The 12,992-nt window shown below is 33.4% G+C and overlaps 1 protein-coding gene across 1 annotated transcript in view; it reads left to right on the top strand.

The window, feature by feature from the left end:
• Positions 1-12,992, top strand: part of RNF19A (ring finger protein 19A, RBR E3 ubiquitin protein ligase) — a 57,552-nt gene that overhangs the window by 37,047 nt on the left and 7,513 nt on the right. The window contains exons 3-7 of the mRNA XM_061172279.1: positions 589-797; positions 5,448-5,592; positions 6,427-6,589; positions 9,715-9,829; positions 10,334-10,495. Of these exons, the coding sequence (XP_061028262.1) occupies positions 589-797; positions 5,448-5,592; positions 6,427-6,589; positions 9,715-9,829; positions 10,334-10,495 (794 nt within the window). The remainder of the gene's footprint in view (positions 1-588; positions 798-5,447; positions 5,593-6,426; positions 6,590-9,714; positions 9,830-10,333; positions 10,496-12,992) is intronic.

Here is a 12,992-nt window from a genome sequence, read left to right as displayed (position 1 = left end):
CAAAAATATGAGAATTTATGCATAAATACAAGATATTCACAAAATGTATGAATTGGCCTCATTTGCCATTAACTGATAGGTATAGCTGATCCATAGTCATTATAATTTTAAATAGGTAATTTTTTTATCTTTCTGATTTTAGCATTAACAAGTAGTTATAAAAATTAGAAATATGTAAGTATATAAAGAAGAAAATACCCTAATACCAGGGAAACTACTGTTAAGACTTTTGGTATATTTCTTTTTAGTCTTTTCTATGTGCATATAATACTAACTTAATAGAATTTTTATAAAATTAAGACTAGGCTGTATATACAGTTTGGTGTCCTAGTTAAAAGTTGAAAGTTAAAAGTTGAAAATTAAACTTTAATAATTTTTTTAAGCATTTATATGTCTTCATTTGTGAACTGTTTATTTTTTCCCCATTTTTATATTGATGAGATATATAGTTTTAGGGTTTATGACTGTTAGCTCATGCATAAATAGAAAACTTTTTCAGGAATAGCATTTCAATTGGATAGTATTTTTACTTAATGAGTATCTCTTACTTTACATCACATTTTAAATCTTTTTTCTTGTTCTTTAAAGGTATGCTGTGATAGCATTTGGATGTGCTAGCTGTCCAAAATTAACTTGTGGGCGAGAAGGCTGTGGAACAGAGTTTTGCTACCACTGTAAACAGATTTGGCACCCCAATCAGACCTGTGATGCTGCTCGACAGGAGAGAGCCCAGAGTTTACGTCTGAGAACTATACGTTCTTCGTCCATTAGTTATAGTCAAGAGTCTGGAGCAGCAGGTATTTACATCTAACTTCTTCTAGTAAATATTTGACACATATAGAACACCAGTTATTTTAATTTAAAAATACAATATTCAGTCCCTGTGTCCTTTCAATTTTCAAAAGTGTTTTACGTGTTAGCATTTCTGTCCCAGAAGCACTCATTCCTTCTGTAGAAGAAAGTGGTATTGAGTTGGAAAGATTTTATTGTCCAAAAAAAAAAGGAAGAAAGGAAGTGTCAGTGATGATTTATATAACTGATAGCTGAAGATGGTCTGAAACTGATGTTTATAAAGGTGTTTTATGCAAAGCTTAGCAACTATTTTTAAAAAAATATAATTTTGAATATATTACCCTTAGAGATTATTTCTCATTGTATAAATATCACCCAGTTACAAATTTAAAACAGTACTTATTTTTGGAATCCTTTTCATTTACGTGTTTTGTGAAATACAATTTTTATTTACAGATATTACCAATTCCAGGATCAGGGATTCAGAATCATACCTTAGTGAGGAGTACACTAAGAACGTTGTGTCTTTGGCTAGGAATTTAAAAATTACTTGGAGATCTATACATGAGCAAACATATACATCTCATAAATCTTAAAAAATTTTTAAAAAGTCTGACCATCTTAATGTTTTTTGAATAAAAATTCAAAAAAACTAATATTTCACATTCATAGAATTTTCACTGTTTATTGGAACTTCAGTCATTTTTAGAAAAATATTAACTTTTTTCATTGATTATAAAAGGAAAAAACTTGGAAAATACAGAAATTTATCAAGAAAATAATTTACATTCCTACCAGCAGTGTATTAAAATAGTCATGTACTTTATGCTACTAGAAAAGTCTTAATATTTAAAGTTGAATTTAAAATTAAATAAACTTTAAATTCAACACTTAATATTTTATACAATGGACATGGATTTTCTTGCTTGTTCACTGATTGACTTGTTTTATTTCCTTTCCTAAAGATTTGGGGTAGAACTCCAAAGGTATTAATAATAATCTGTAGGTATTGGTTCAGAAGCAATTCAGAGAGGACCTGAGTATACCTAAACTGTCCTCTGTAGAGTCAGCTATAGCTATTAAGTGGTCCCCTTGGAAATGATACCCCTCTTCTCTAAGTGGGGATGGATATTTATCGCTTACAGGACACACAGACATATAGAGTAGGAGAATGGACTCTGGAATCATCGTCTGGATTCGAATTCCAGCTTCTTCACTTATTCTCTGTGTGACCCTGAGCAAGTTACTTGCCTCATCTATAAGATAAAGATACTAATAATACTTAAGTCCATAAGGTTGAAACATTTCCTGGCTCGTAGTAAGTGCTCTGGCTATATGAGGTAGGGAAACTTAGAGAAACCACAGTCCCCTGCTAGAGATTTGCATATATCTGAACCATCATTAAAGAAAAAAAAAAAGAAAAGAAATGACTAAGAGATGACTTTTGTTATTAATTTTAAAGTAAACATCATGATTTAGTCATCCCAATGAATGCTGGTCTTCCTCATAGTCATCGTGGGAGATTTTTTGTTTTATTTAGCAGTGCTATCCTGGAATGCCTTACTGGTCATAACCCTTATACATTCACTTAAAATTATCCCTTTAATGTGAGTTTGATTTCTGGGGATAACCAAAAGTTCCTTTGCAGCAAAGTTTAACACCTAGAGTAACATACCAAGTTGAATCACTGGTTTGGTGTGGATCCAAAGTAAGATGTGCTTATATGATCATGAGTGTGACTTTTTATATATATAAAGTAGCTTTGAAAGTAATTATGAAAGAAAAACTTCCAAATGATTTGAGTTAAATAGTAGTATTGTTGGAATAGCCTCCCTCCCAAGGTGATTATTTTAAAAAATAAACTTCATTTGGAATTTTTCCATGTTGATTTAAAAATCTTATCTCATTGTTCTGAAAATATAAGGTACATGCATTTTCACCTACAGTGTTCCAAAAATCGAAGCTCTCAGAACAAAAGTTTAGTGGTAGTTTCCTTGATGTAATCTATAAAAAAATTAAAACCTTGAACTTGGCTTTTCACTGACTTGTGGAAAGACAAGAGGAAAGGGAACTACCATCTGAAAGAGTTTTATTAATTCCTGTTGTTCTAGATATCGTGGTATTTTTTGGTCTCTCATTATCATGATACATTAAAAAATAGTCTGCACTTTTAATAATAATTGCTTGGTATAATAATAATAATTGGTTGGCTATTTCTTTCTAATCAGTTACCTGAAGTTAAATAAGTATGCTTAATTATATGGTACATTAAATAATTTCTATTATGATTATATTTGTCTTTAAACTCTGACAGTATTGCATCTACATGAGACTCTTATAGCTACCAGGGAGTTAACACACTTTGAGTTACTGCATTTTAAATGAAACACATATTTTTCATTTTTGTCTTTATGAAAATATATTTAATTGGCTCAGCTCCCCGCCTACCTCTATCCCCTATTACTACCACCCCTAAAGATAATCACTGTTAACATTTTGTTGTAAGTCTTTATAGGCAAGGTGGCAGGGGCAGGGGAGTTTTAAAACAAGTTTTGAGAACATAATATTTGGTAACCCAGTGTTTTTTTCTTAATATGACAATGGCACATAATTTAACAACAAATAGAAATATAGTAATTTTTTAAACAAAAGCTTTGCCAAACACTGTAAATAGAAATGGAAAACTTTTTTTTTTTTTTTTTTTTTTGTATAAAGGAGCTGTGGATTAATTGTTGCTTGGGGAGTGGGGCATCATTTGACCATCTAATAATTAAAACAATTTTATTTAGGATTTTTGCATTTTGAGACAATTTTGAGAGAAATACATTATCTAATGTGCACAGTAAAAATTTTTTTTTCCAGTTTGTTGTTCCAGAAACGAGACAAAGCAGACAAAACAGCTTTTTGTAGACAAACAAGTATACAGAGAGTGAAAGCATGCAAGTACAAATATATAAAGAGACACATACCATTAGATTGCTTATGGTGTTAATTCTCTAACATGTAATCTTAGCATATTAAAAGGCTTTTTTGTGTTTTTAGAACCATGAAAATGAATGGGAATATCACCTGTCAGTTTGTTCTGAAGATTGCATATGTCAGAGCCAAAGCCTGAGTCTTTTTACTCTCACCTCTAATTGGGATATTTACTATTTGAGAATACTCTGAAATGAGGAAGTTTATCAATTAATATGCCACTTAAGCAGTTAGTATTAGCATTTCTTTAATTTAATGTACTAGCTATTATATTAGCTATAAAAGCCAGCTTTTTTTCATTCATGCCCGGTGTTAAAAATATTTTCATGCAGACTTTGTGTTCTTTGGATCATTTAAATCATGACTTATGGATTTTTAAATTTTTATATTCTAGTAATTATGTGTTTTGGTCTGGCTGCATAGAATTGTCAGTTTGCTCAAAATTGTTTGAATCGTTAAAACAGTAATTGTGAGCATCGACCAGTTCTTAAGTTAAAAAACAGCTTTGGCCCTAAATGAAGCGCTAAGGAAACCTGAATTCACTGATAAAGCACAGGTAAAATTTGACCATAAAACTTGTAGAAAGGAAAATAGAATATAGCTTAATGCTTATCATGTAAGAAATTGGAACAAATACTTGAATTCAGTGGCTTGCACTATACATATCTTTTCTTAACTGTCTTATGTGTAGTTCGAAAATACAGCTGATTACTAGTAACAGTAAATAATTACTGGTTGCTATTTAGATAGATGCCAAAGTTCAAAATAGTTGCATAATTTGAGATAACTCTTACTCTGTGTCAGCGATTCCTGAAGTTATGTACCACTTGATTGTAACTTGGCATCTTTGTGCATTGTAACCATATTACTATACACGAAGCATACCACAGCATTTGAATAAATGAATAAAATAGACAAAGTTAACTAATTAAAAACGGTCATGAGCATAACCAACAAATGGTTGCTTTAATTCTGAAACTATTTTCCATTAAGTGTTTATAACCATACAACCCTTACTTAACCTCTTGCCTCCTCCCTTTTATCTGAGTTCTGATTCTTTGCAAGGCCCATCTGTCTATTGTATGAATTAAAATACGAGAAAAAGGCTGCTTTTCTACAGATACCTTTATTATTTTTACAGTGCCTATAGTTGATGTTACCTAGAAGAGAGATGTAAACTCATAGTGCTTTTTTTATGTAGTGCTTCAGGTTACTCTCGAATTGTCACTTCCTGTTAGTATTCATTCACTAAAGGAATAGTATACAGAATATCTACATTTAATTTAAGTGGTGATGGTTAGAAAAGTCCTGGAACTTGAAGTGTGCTGCTCATTGAAGACAGCTGTGGGGTAGGGACAAAGACAAACTTTATATAGTTCCCGGTTTGCCTAGAGCTGCCCTTGGTTCTCATTTCTCTTTTTATTATTTTGTTATTCTTTATTCTCATTGTTCTGCTACTGTTGGAAAAATGTTTACAGTTTGAAAATTTAATGTAAAATATGTTCCTTTCCTTGGAAGGGAAAAAAAAGTGCTTTATATGCTAAAATTAGCAGGCTAAAGCTATCGGTTAACAAACTATACATGTTAAGATATTTTGGCAGTGCTATAATTGATTATCTGCTAGAAATTGTTATTTTTAGACCAGTCTTGTATACTAAACATGTCTATTTTCCTAATAGCTGATGATATAAAACCATGTCCACGGTGTGCTGCTTATATAATAAAGATGAATGATGGGAGCTGTAATCACATGACATGTGCTGTCTGTGGTTGTGAGTTTTGTTGGTTGTGTATGAAAGAAATCTCGGATTTACATTATCTAAGGTAAGCTTATAGAAGGGGCTATTTATATCTAAATATAATTTTATATTGTAAGACAAAAGGACTTTTTTTGGAAAAAGCATTATCCTTAGTATTTTTAAGCTTGGAATTTATATGATACTTGAAGAGATCTATTTTATTCTAGCTACATAAATTTAACAGGAACCCAATTATTGTGCCAGTCATTTGAGATTAATAACTAGTCAAAAATAGGAAACAGAAATTTCTTCTTTTTTTGTTTGGCTTTGTTTTGTTTGTTTGTTTTTTGGCTGCACCACGCAGCTTGTGGAATATTAGTTTCCCCGACCAGGAATTGAACCTGGGCCCAACAGTGAAAGCGCCAAGTCCTAACCACTGGACTGACAGGGAATTCCCGGCTTTGTTTTTTGTTAAAATAGAAAGTTAGCATTTAATACCCCATGTAATTATGGTAGGTCATAAATATTTCCATTTAATTTTCTCATATATAAATTTCCTCATTTAGGCCACAGTGAGTTTATGATATAATCAGATAATTATGTGCCTAAAACAGGGATAAAATAAGCATATTTTGCATTAATTTACTCTTCAAAAACTAACCTAAGGTTTTGAGGCTAATGGAGGACTAAGGATAAATGTTTAACCTGAATCCCAGTTATCAGTATCCTTTTAATGTAATTTATGGTGGTTCTTACCTTGATTTTTTAGCTTTTAGTAAACTCAGAATTCAAAGAAAGGGGAAAAAACCCTCATTCCTAAATTTGAGAATTCTTTTATAGTCATTGCTGAATGTATTGCAGTAAATTGGTACTGTGATGTTTTGCAACAGTTACTTTACATTGTAATTTTTTCCTTTAGTCCATCAGGATGTACTTTTTGGGGGAAGAAACCCTGGAGCCGAAAGAAGAAAATATTGTGGCAGCTGGGAACACTTGTTGGTGCTCCCGTAGGAATTGCTTTAATAGCTGGCATTGCTATCCCTGCCATGATTATTGGCATTCCTGTATATGTGGGCCGTAAGGTAAAATGCTTGATTCCTTGTTAATTTATTATCTTATTTTAAATCTTTAGATTTAGGATTGGTGGTTTTGCTTTGTGTTTGTTTTGTTTTTTATTTCTTTATTTGTTTTGAAAGACAAAGGTCATTTTTAGTATCTTAAGTGTAAAACAGTTACTATTTTTTCATAAGGTAATAAATTTTCAGTGTTTGGCAAGCTTGTATGTATGCATAAAAAGTAGACTTGCTTTAAAATTATCTGAATCTGAAAACTTCAGTACATTTGCATTATAAACTTTACATATAAAATATTAAAGAATCCACACCTGACATTTTTTCTCATGGGTATGTCCTTGTAAAGTCAGATCTATAAGGTTAATAGAGAAATAACATATGCCCTCAGGCAAAGAATAATTAGCCAGTTCCTGAATTATTTCCAACTTCAAAGTTTTTTTTTCTTCAGATTACTGCTATTAGTAAATAAACTATTTTGTAGATTACAACAATTTTGTGAAAGTCCGAACACCCAATACTTGCCACTGGACTGAGTGATGGATTATACTTCATTGGCTAAGCAAATAATTATTTTTTGAAAGATTAAAGGGATAATTTACAAAGTGGCTAAGAAGTCTGCTGCTGCCTAAATTAGTAGAATATCAGAATTGAGAAGTAACCTCAGAAATTATCTAATCCCAACCCTGTACCCAAGCAGAACAAAGTATAGGAATTTTAAAAAGGGGAACTAACATTTGTTGAGTTCTAACTGTGTGGTAGATGTTTTTATATACTTTGACTCATTTTCACCTCACAGCAATTTATATGTTAGAATATTGAAGTTTAGGAAAATTTATGTAATTTATCTTTAGTTACACAGGAAGAAGCAGAGCTGGGATTTAAACCCAGATGCACAAATTCTTTATATAAGATCCCTGATAAATTTCAAGCTATCCATTTGGGCACTTCAGTGATGGGGAAACCACCAACTCATGAGGCAGCCCATTCTGTTGCCAGGGAGCTATAAGTGTTAGAAAATTCTTATGTTGAGTCAGAATCCATTTCCCTTTTAATTGTTTCATTTAATTCTAGTTCTGACTTTCAGGACTCAAGACAAGGCTGATCCTCTTTCATACAACAGCCATGTTTTTTTATGTTCAACACATATTAATTTTATAATCAGAAATAACAGTACATACTATTTTTTTAATTAGCTTGAGACTGAGGACAAACAGATATTTATGGGCCAAATGTTTATTTCAGAAGGTAATTGTTTTAAGTCCCAAACATAATACTGATTATAATAATTTTTCATAAGTTGTCCAAAGCAGGGTTTTGCCGAAAACAAAACTATTCAGATACTTAGAAGTAGAAGGGAAAGAAAGACTGTTGTACTGCATACACCTACAAATAATTTATAGAGGAGAGATTATTTACCTCATTGTTCAGTCTTAGGTGCAGTAACAAGTCTCCTTTTTTCAAACCTGTACTCAAATGGTTGCAAGTTGATGAATTAGTTTTCCATTGAAACAGTGTTCTCTGGGGTGTGTAGGGTTATAAACCAGCCCAGGAAAACCTATTAAATTGATATCGTACCTAAAAGCTGAGCCTTTCTTTACAATAACAAATAGAAAATGTGGCACAAAATAGTAAAACAGAAAAAATTAAGTTGAACCAGAAGTAGTGGGATGATATGATCACTGTAATTGAACATTGGTGCTTGAGGATGCAGAATTTTCTGGAAGACTCTCCTGGCAGCCTGCCTTTGCAGTCTGCTCCATCAGTTTGTAGCTTTGGCTTTTTTCTGCTTCAGTGCTGAGTTTTGTAGGAATGGGGGTGGCGAGGAACAGGTATTAGCTAGAGTACTGAAGGATAATGAAAGGTACTTTGGGAAGGTCTGCCATCTCTGCCTGTATGGACTATTTAGGAAGTGTAGAGACCTATTCCCTGGAACATATAGTCAGTTCTGGGAAACAGAATTCTGACTAGGAAATAGAAATGTTCCTTGTCCCATGCATGTTTTGCCCACCTCCCCATCCCAGCTTTTTCACTGTTTAATACATCCCATAAGATTCATTGTACTTTACAGCCTTCAGAATAACCACATAATAATGATAGATTACTTTATTATGCCTCATCTGTAATATTGTTTTTAAGTCAAGTATTTTACTTTAGAGACTACCTGTACACTTTTGAGGCTGTTTTGAATCTGTCTTGAAACGGGGGAAAATGTACTTTATTAGCTTTAGCCCTTGAAAATCACAAGAACAAAGATACTGAGCTATTTCCTGAAGTTCATATAATATCTCACAAGTAACTTTCATGGTGATGTTAAGTTCTGTTTATTAACAACACCTGTACTCTGCAAAGATGCCAAGTAGATCTAACTCCTGTCCTCTAGCAACACTATTTGTTCTTTTTTTCTCTCTGTACTCCTTACTTTGAGCTATAAATGAGAGCCCAGGATCCTGAGTCATTTGATAACATTTTTCTTCATAAAAAGAGATTTGAGAAAAAAATTGATTCCATTTAGTGATGTTTGCTTATTAGTACTGCCCTTTAAGGTCAGGGTTTTTTTGTTTTTTTTATTTTTTTTAACATCTTTATTGGAGTATAATTGCTTTACAATGGTGTGTTAGTTTCTGCTTTATAACAAAGTGAATCAGCTATACATATTGTTTTTTTTTTTAAAGACTGTGTAAACCTCTCCTAGGAGCCAATATTTACTAATTAGGGATGCTTATTTAGAAATCTGTGCAATGATACATTTCTTAGAAGTAATCCTATTGATCAAACATCCAACTCATAACTATGTTGAAAATAATGTTCTTAATTCCTTCCTCTTTGCTCAAAACATGATTTATACTGTTCTTGAATAAGATTATAAGGACTACTTTTACTCAAGATTGTTTAAACAGAGTAAAATCTATTAAATCACTGTCTTATGTAACCAAATTATTAATAAGGAGCAAATTATGTGTAAGAATATGGTTTAAGAACAATAATATGTTTACCTTGAATTTGGACACTTAACTATGAAATTATAAGGTAAATCACTTTAAACTTCTAACAAATGTAGGTCTATTTCATTTAAATTAAATATGTAATATTTTTTTTCTTTAACCCATCACCCCCATTTTTCTTTTTAATTCAAGATTCACAATCGATATGAAGGCAAGGATGTTTCAAAGCACAAACGGAATTTGGCCATAGCAGGTGGTGTAACATTGTCTGTAATCGTATCTCCAGTTGTAGCTGCAGTAACTGTAGGTAAGAAATGCTTAAAAATTCTAATTACCTCAAATTTTATAGAATTAAAGTTTTGTGGAAGAATTTTGAAAAACAGAGCATTATATTGTTGAAGAGTTACTTTTTTTTTTTATTTATTTAGGGACAGTTTGAGCCTACAGAAAGCCTCTCATTCTGTAACTATATTGGTTAAAAGTAATATAAACTCAAAAGCCTAGCCTTAGGGATAGTTGGTAAATTATTAGTGGTTAATATCCCTTCCTCCCCACCAAAATACCGTTTAGAGCCCTGGCACTGAAAAAGAAAAAAGATTTACATCTTTTTTTTGACCTCATACGTGTCACCTGAGGCTAGAAGCTTTGAATCTGCTTGCATCCTTTAATAGTTGGGTAAATCCGCTTTTGGCAAGAGTTGCAGAACCCTAACACTTTTCTCCTGTACGCCTTCTCCTGAAAAGACTTTCTGAAATGTGTGTTTCTGTAATTTATTTTTTGGTTTGTAATGACCAATTTAATTCCTCTTTAGGTATTGGTGTTCCTATTATGTTAGCTTATGTCTATGGTGTTGTTCCGATTTCTCTCTGTCGAAGCGGAGGTTGTGGAGTCTCAGCAGGCAATGGAAAAGGAGTCAGGATTGAATTTGATGATGAAAATGATATAAATGTTGGTGGGACAAACACAGCTGTAGGTAAGTCCTTTCAGCAAAGGAAGAAAATGTACTTACTAGTAGTAATAGTGTAAGGCTATAGGTAACATGCAAGTCAGAATTCCCATTGCTCTCTTACTAGCCCTGATAGTATTCACCCAGAAGTACATCAGAGAAATGAGCTGCTGAGGAAAGGTGAATGGATGAAAGAGGGTGGAATGGTTCTGGGTACCTATAACCTCTGATGGAAATGTAATGTCTTAGAAATTCTAGACTTTTAATCTTTAATTTTGTGTAAAATGTTACAAGTCAGTAATAAAAGGACAGAAGAGAACTGCAGTTCATAAAAGAAGAAATGCAGATGCCCAATGAGTAGAAAATATCTTTAACCTGATGTTATTCAAAGAAATAGGAATTATAACAAAAACTGGAACATATAAAGGCCCTCATAGACTACCATTAGGAGTACAAGTTAATAAGCTTTTTAAAATGTGCGTGTTCTTGTTAAAGAAATTCCCGCAGTTCTCATTAAAGAAATTGTCTTAGGGAAGTACAGGCATACCTTGGAGATGTTGTAGGTTCGGTTCCAGACCACTGCAATAAAGCAAATATCACAATAAAGCAAGACATGAATTTTTGGGTTTCCCACTGCATATAAAAGTTATGTTTACACTACTGTATATTAAGTATCTACCTTAATTTAAAAATACTTTATTGCTAAAAAATTTTAATCATCATGTGAGCCTTCAGCAAATCATAATCTTTCTGCCAGTGGAGGGTCTTGCCTGGATGTTGGTGGCTGCTGACTGATCAGGGTGGTGGTTACTGAAGGCTGGGGTGGCTGTGGGAATTTCTTAAAATACGACAACAGTGAAGTTTGCCATACCAATTGGCTCTTCCTTTCATGAATGATTTCACATGCAATGCAGTTTGGTAGCATTTTACCCACAGTAGAACTTCTTTCAAAATTGGAGTCAATCCTCTCAAGTCCTGCCACTGCTTTATCAACTAAATTTATGTAATATTCTACATCCTTTGTTGTCATTTCAACAGTCTTCATAGCATCTTCGACAGGAGTAGATTCCATCTCAAGAAACCACTTTCTTTGCTTATCCATCAGAAGCAACTACTCATTCATGGAAGTTTTATCATAAGATTGCAGCAGTTCAGTCACATCTTCAGGCTGCAGTTCTAGTTCTCTTGCTCTTTCTACCACATCTGTAGTTACCTTCTCCACTGAAGTCTTGAACCCCTCAGAGTCATCCATGACAGTTGGAATCAGCTTCTTTCCAACTCCTGTTAATGTTGATATTTTGACCACTTCCCATGAAACTGTGAATGTTCTTAATGGCATCTAGAATGGTGAATCCTTTCCAGAAGGTTTTCAATTTACTTTGTCCAGATTCATCAGAGGACTCATTGTCTGTGGCAGCTATAGCCTTACAGAATGTATTTCTTAAATCATAAGACTTGAAATTTGAAATGACTTCTTGATCTGTGGGCTGCAGAATGGGTGTTGTGTTTGCAGGCATGAGAACATTAATCTTGTCCTACATCTCCATCAGAGCTCTTGGGTCACCAGGTGCATTGTCAGTGAACCAGTAATATTTTGAAAGGAATCTTTTTTTTTCTGAGCAGTAGGTCTCAACAGTGGGCTTAAAATATTCAGTAAGCTATGTTGTAAATAGATGTGCTGTCATCCAGGATTTGTTGTTCCATTTATAGAGCACAAGCAGAGTAGATTTAGCCTAATTGCTAAGGGCCCTAGGATTTTTGGAATGGTAAATGAGCATTAGCTTCAACTTCAAGTCACCAGCTGCATTGGCCCCTAATAAGAGGGTCATCCTGTCCTTTGAAGCTTCAAAGCCAGGCATTGACTTCTCCTCTCTAGCTATGAGAGTCCTGGACAGCATCTTCTTCCAATGTAAGGTGTTTCATCTGTATTAAAAATCTATTATTTAGTGTAGCTGCCTTCATTAAGCATCTTAACTAGATCTTCTGGATAACTTGCTGCAGCTTCTACATCAGCACTTGCTGCTTCACCTTGCATTTTTATGTTATGGAGATGGCGTCTCTCCTTAAAGCTCATGAACCAACTCTGCTAGCTTCAAACTTTTCTTCTGCAGTGTCCTCACCTCTCTCAGCCTTTGTAGAATTAAAGACAGTTAGGGCCTTGTTCTGGATTAGGCTTTGGCTTGAGGGAATGTTGTGGCTGTTTTGATCTTCTATCCAAACTACTACAGCTTTCTCCATATCAGCAATAGGCTGTTTTGCTTTCTTATCATTCATGTGTTCACTGGAGTAGGACTTTTAATTTCTTTCAAGACTTTTTCCTTTGCGTTCACAGCTTGACTAAATGGCACAAAAGGCCTAGCCTTTCAGCCTGCCCTGGCTTTCAATGTACCTTCCTCACTAAGCTTAATCATTTCTACCTTTTGATTTAAAGTGAGAGATGTGCAATTCTTCTTTTCACTTAAACATTTAAGAGGCCATTGTAGGGTTACTAATTGGCCTAATTTCAATATTGTTGTGTCTTAGG

This window comes from Eubalaena glacialis, chromosome 17, assembly GCF_028564815.1.
Source record: "Eubalaena glacialis isolate mEubGla1 chromosome 17, mEubGla1.1.hap2.+ XY, whole genome shotgun sequence".
Lineage (NCBI taxonomy): Eukaryota > Metazoa > Chordata > Mammalia > Artiodactyla > Balaenidae > Eubalaena > Eubalaena glacialis.
The sequence above is the reverse complement of the archived record's forward strand: the minus strand, read 5'-3'. Positions and strand labels throughout refer to the sequence as shown.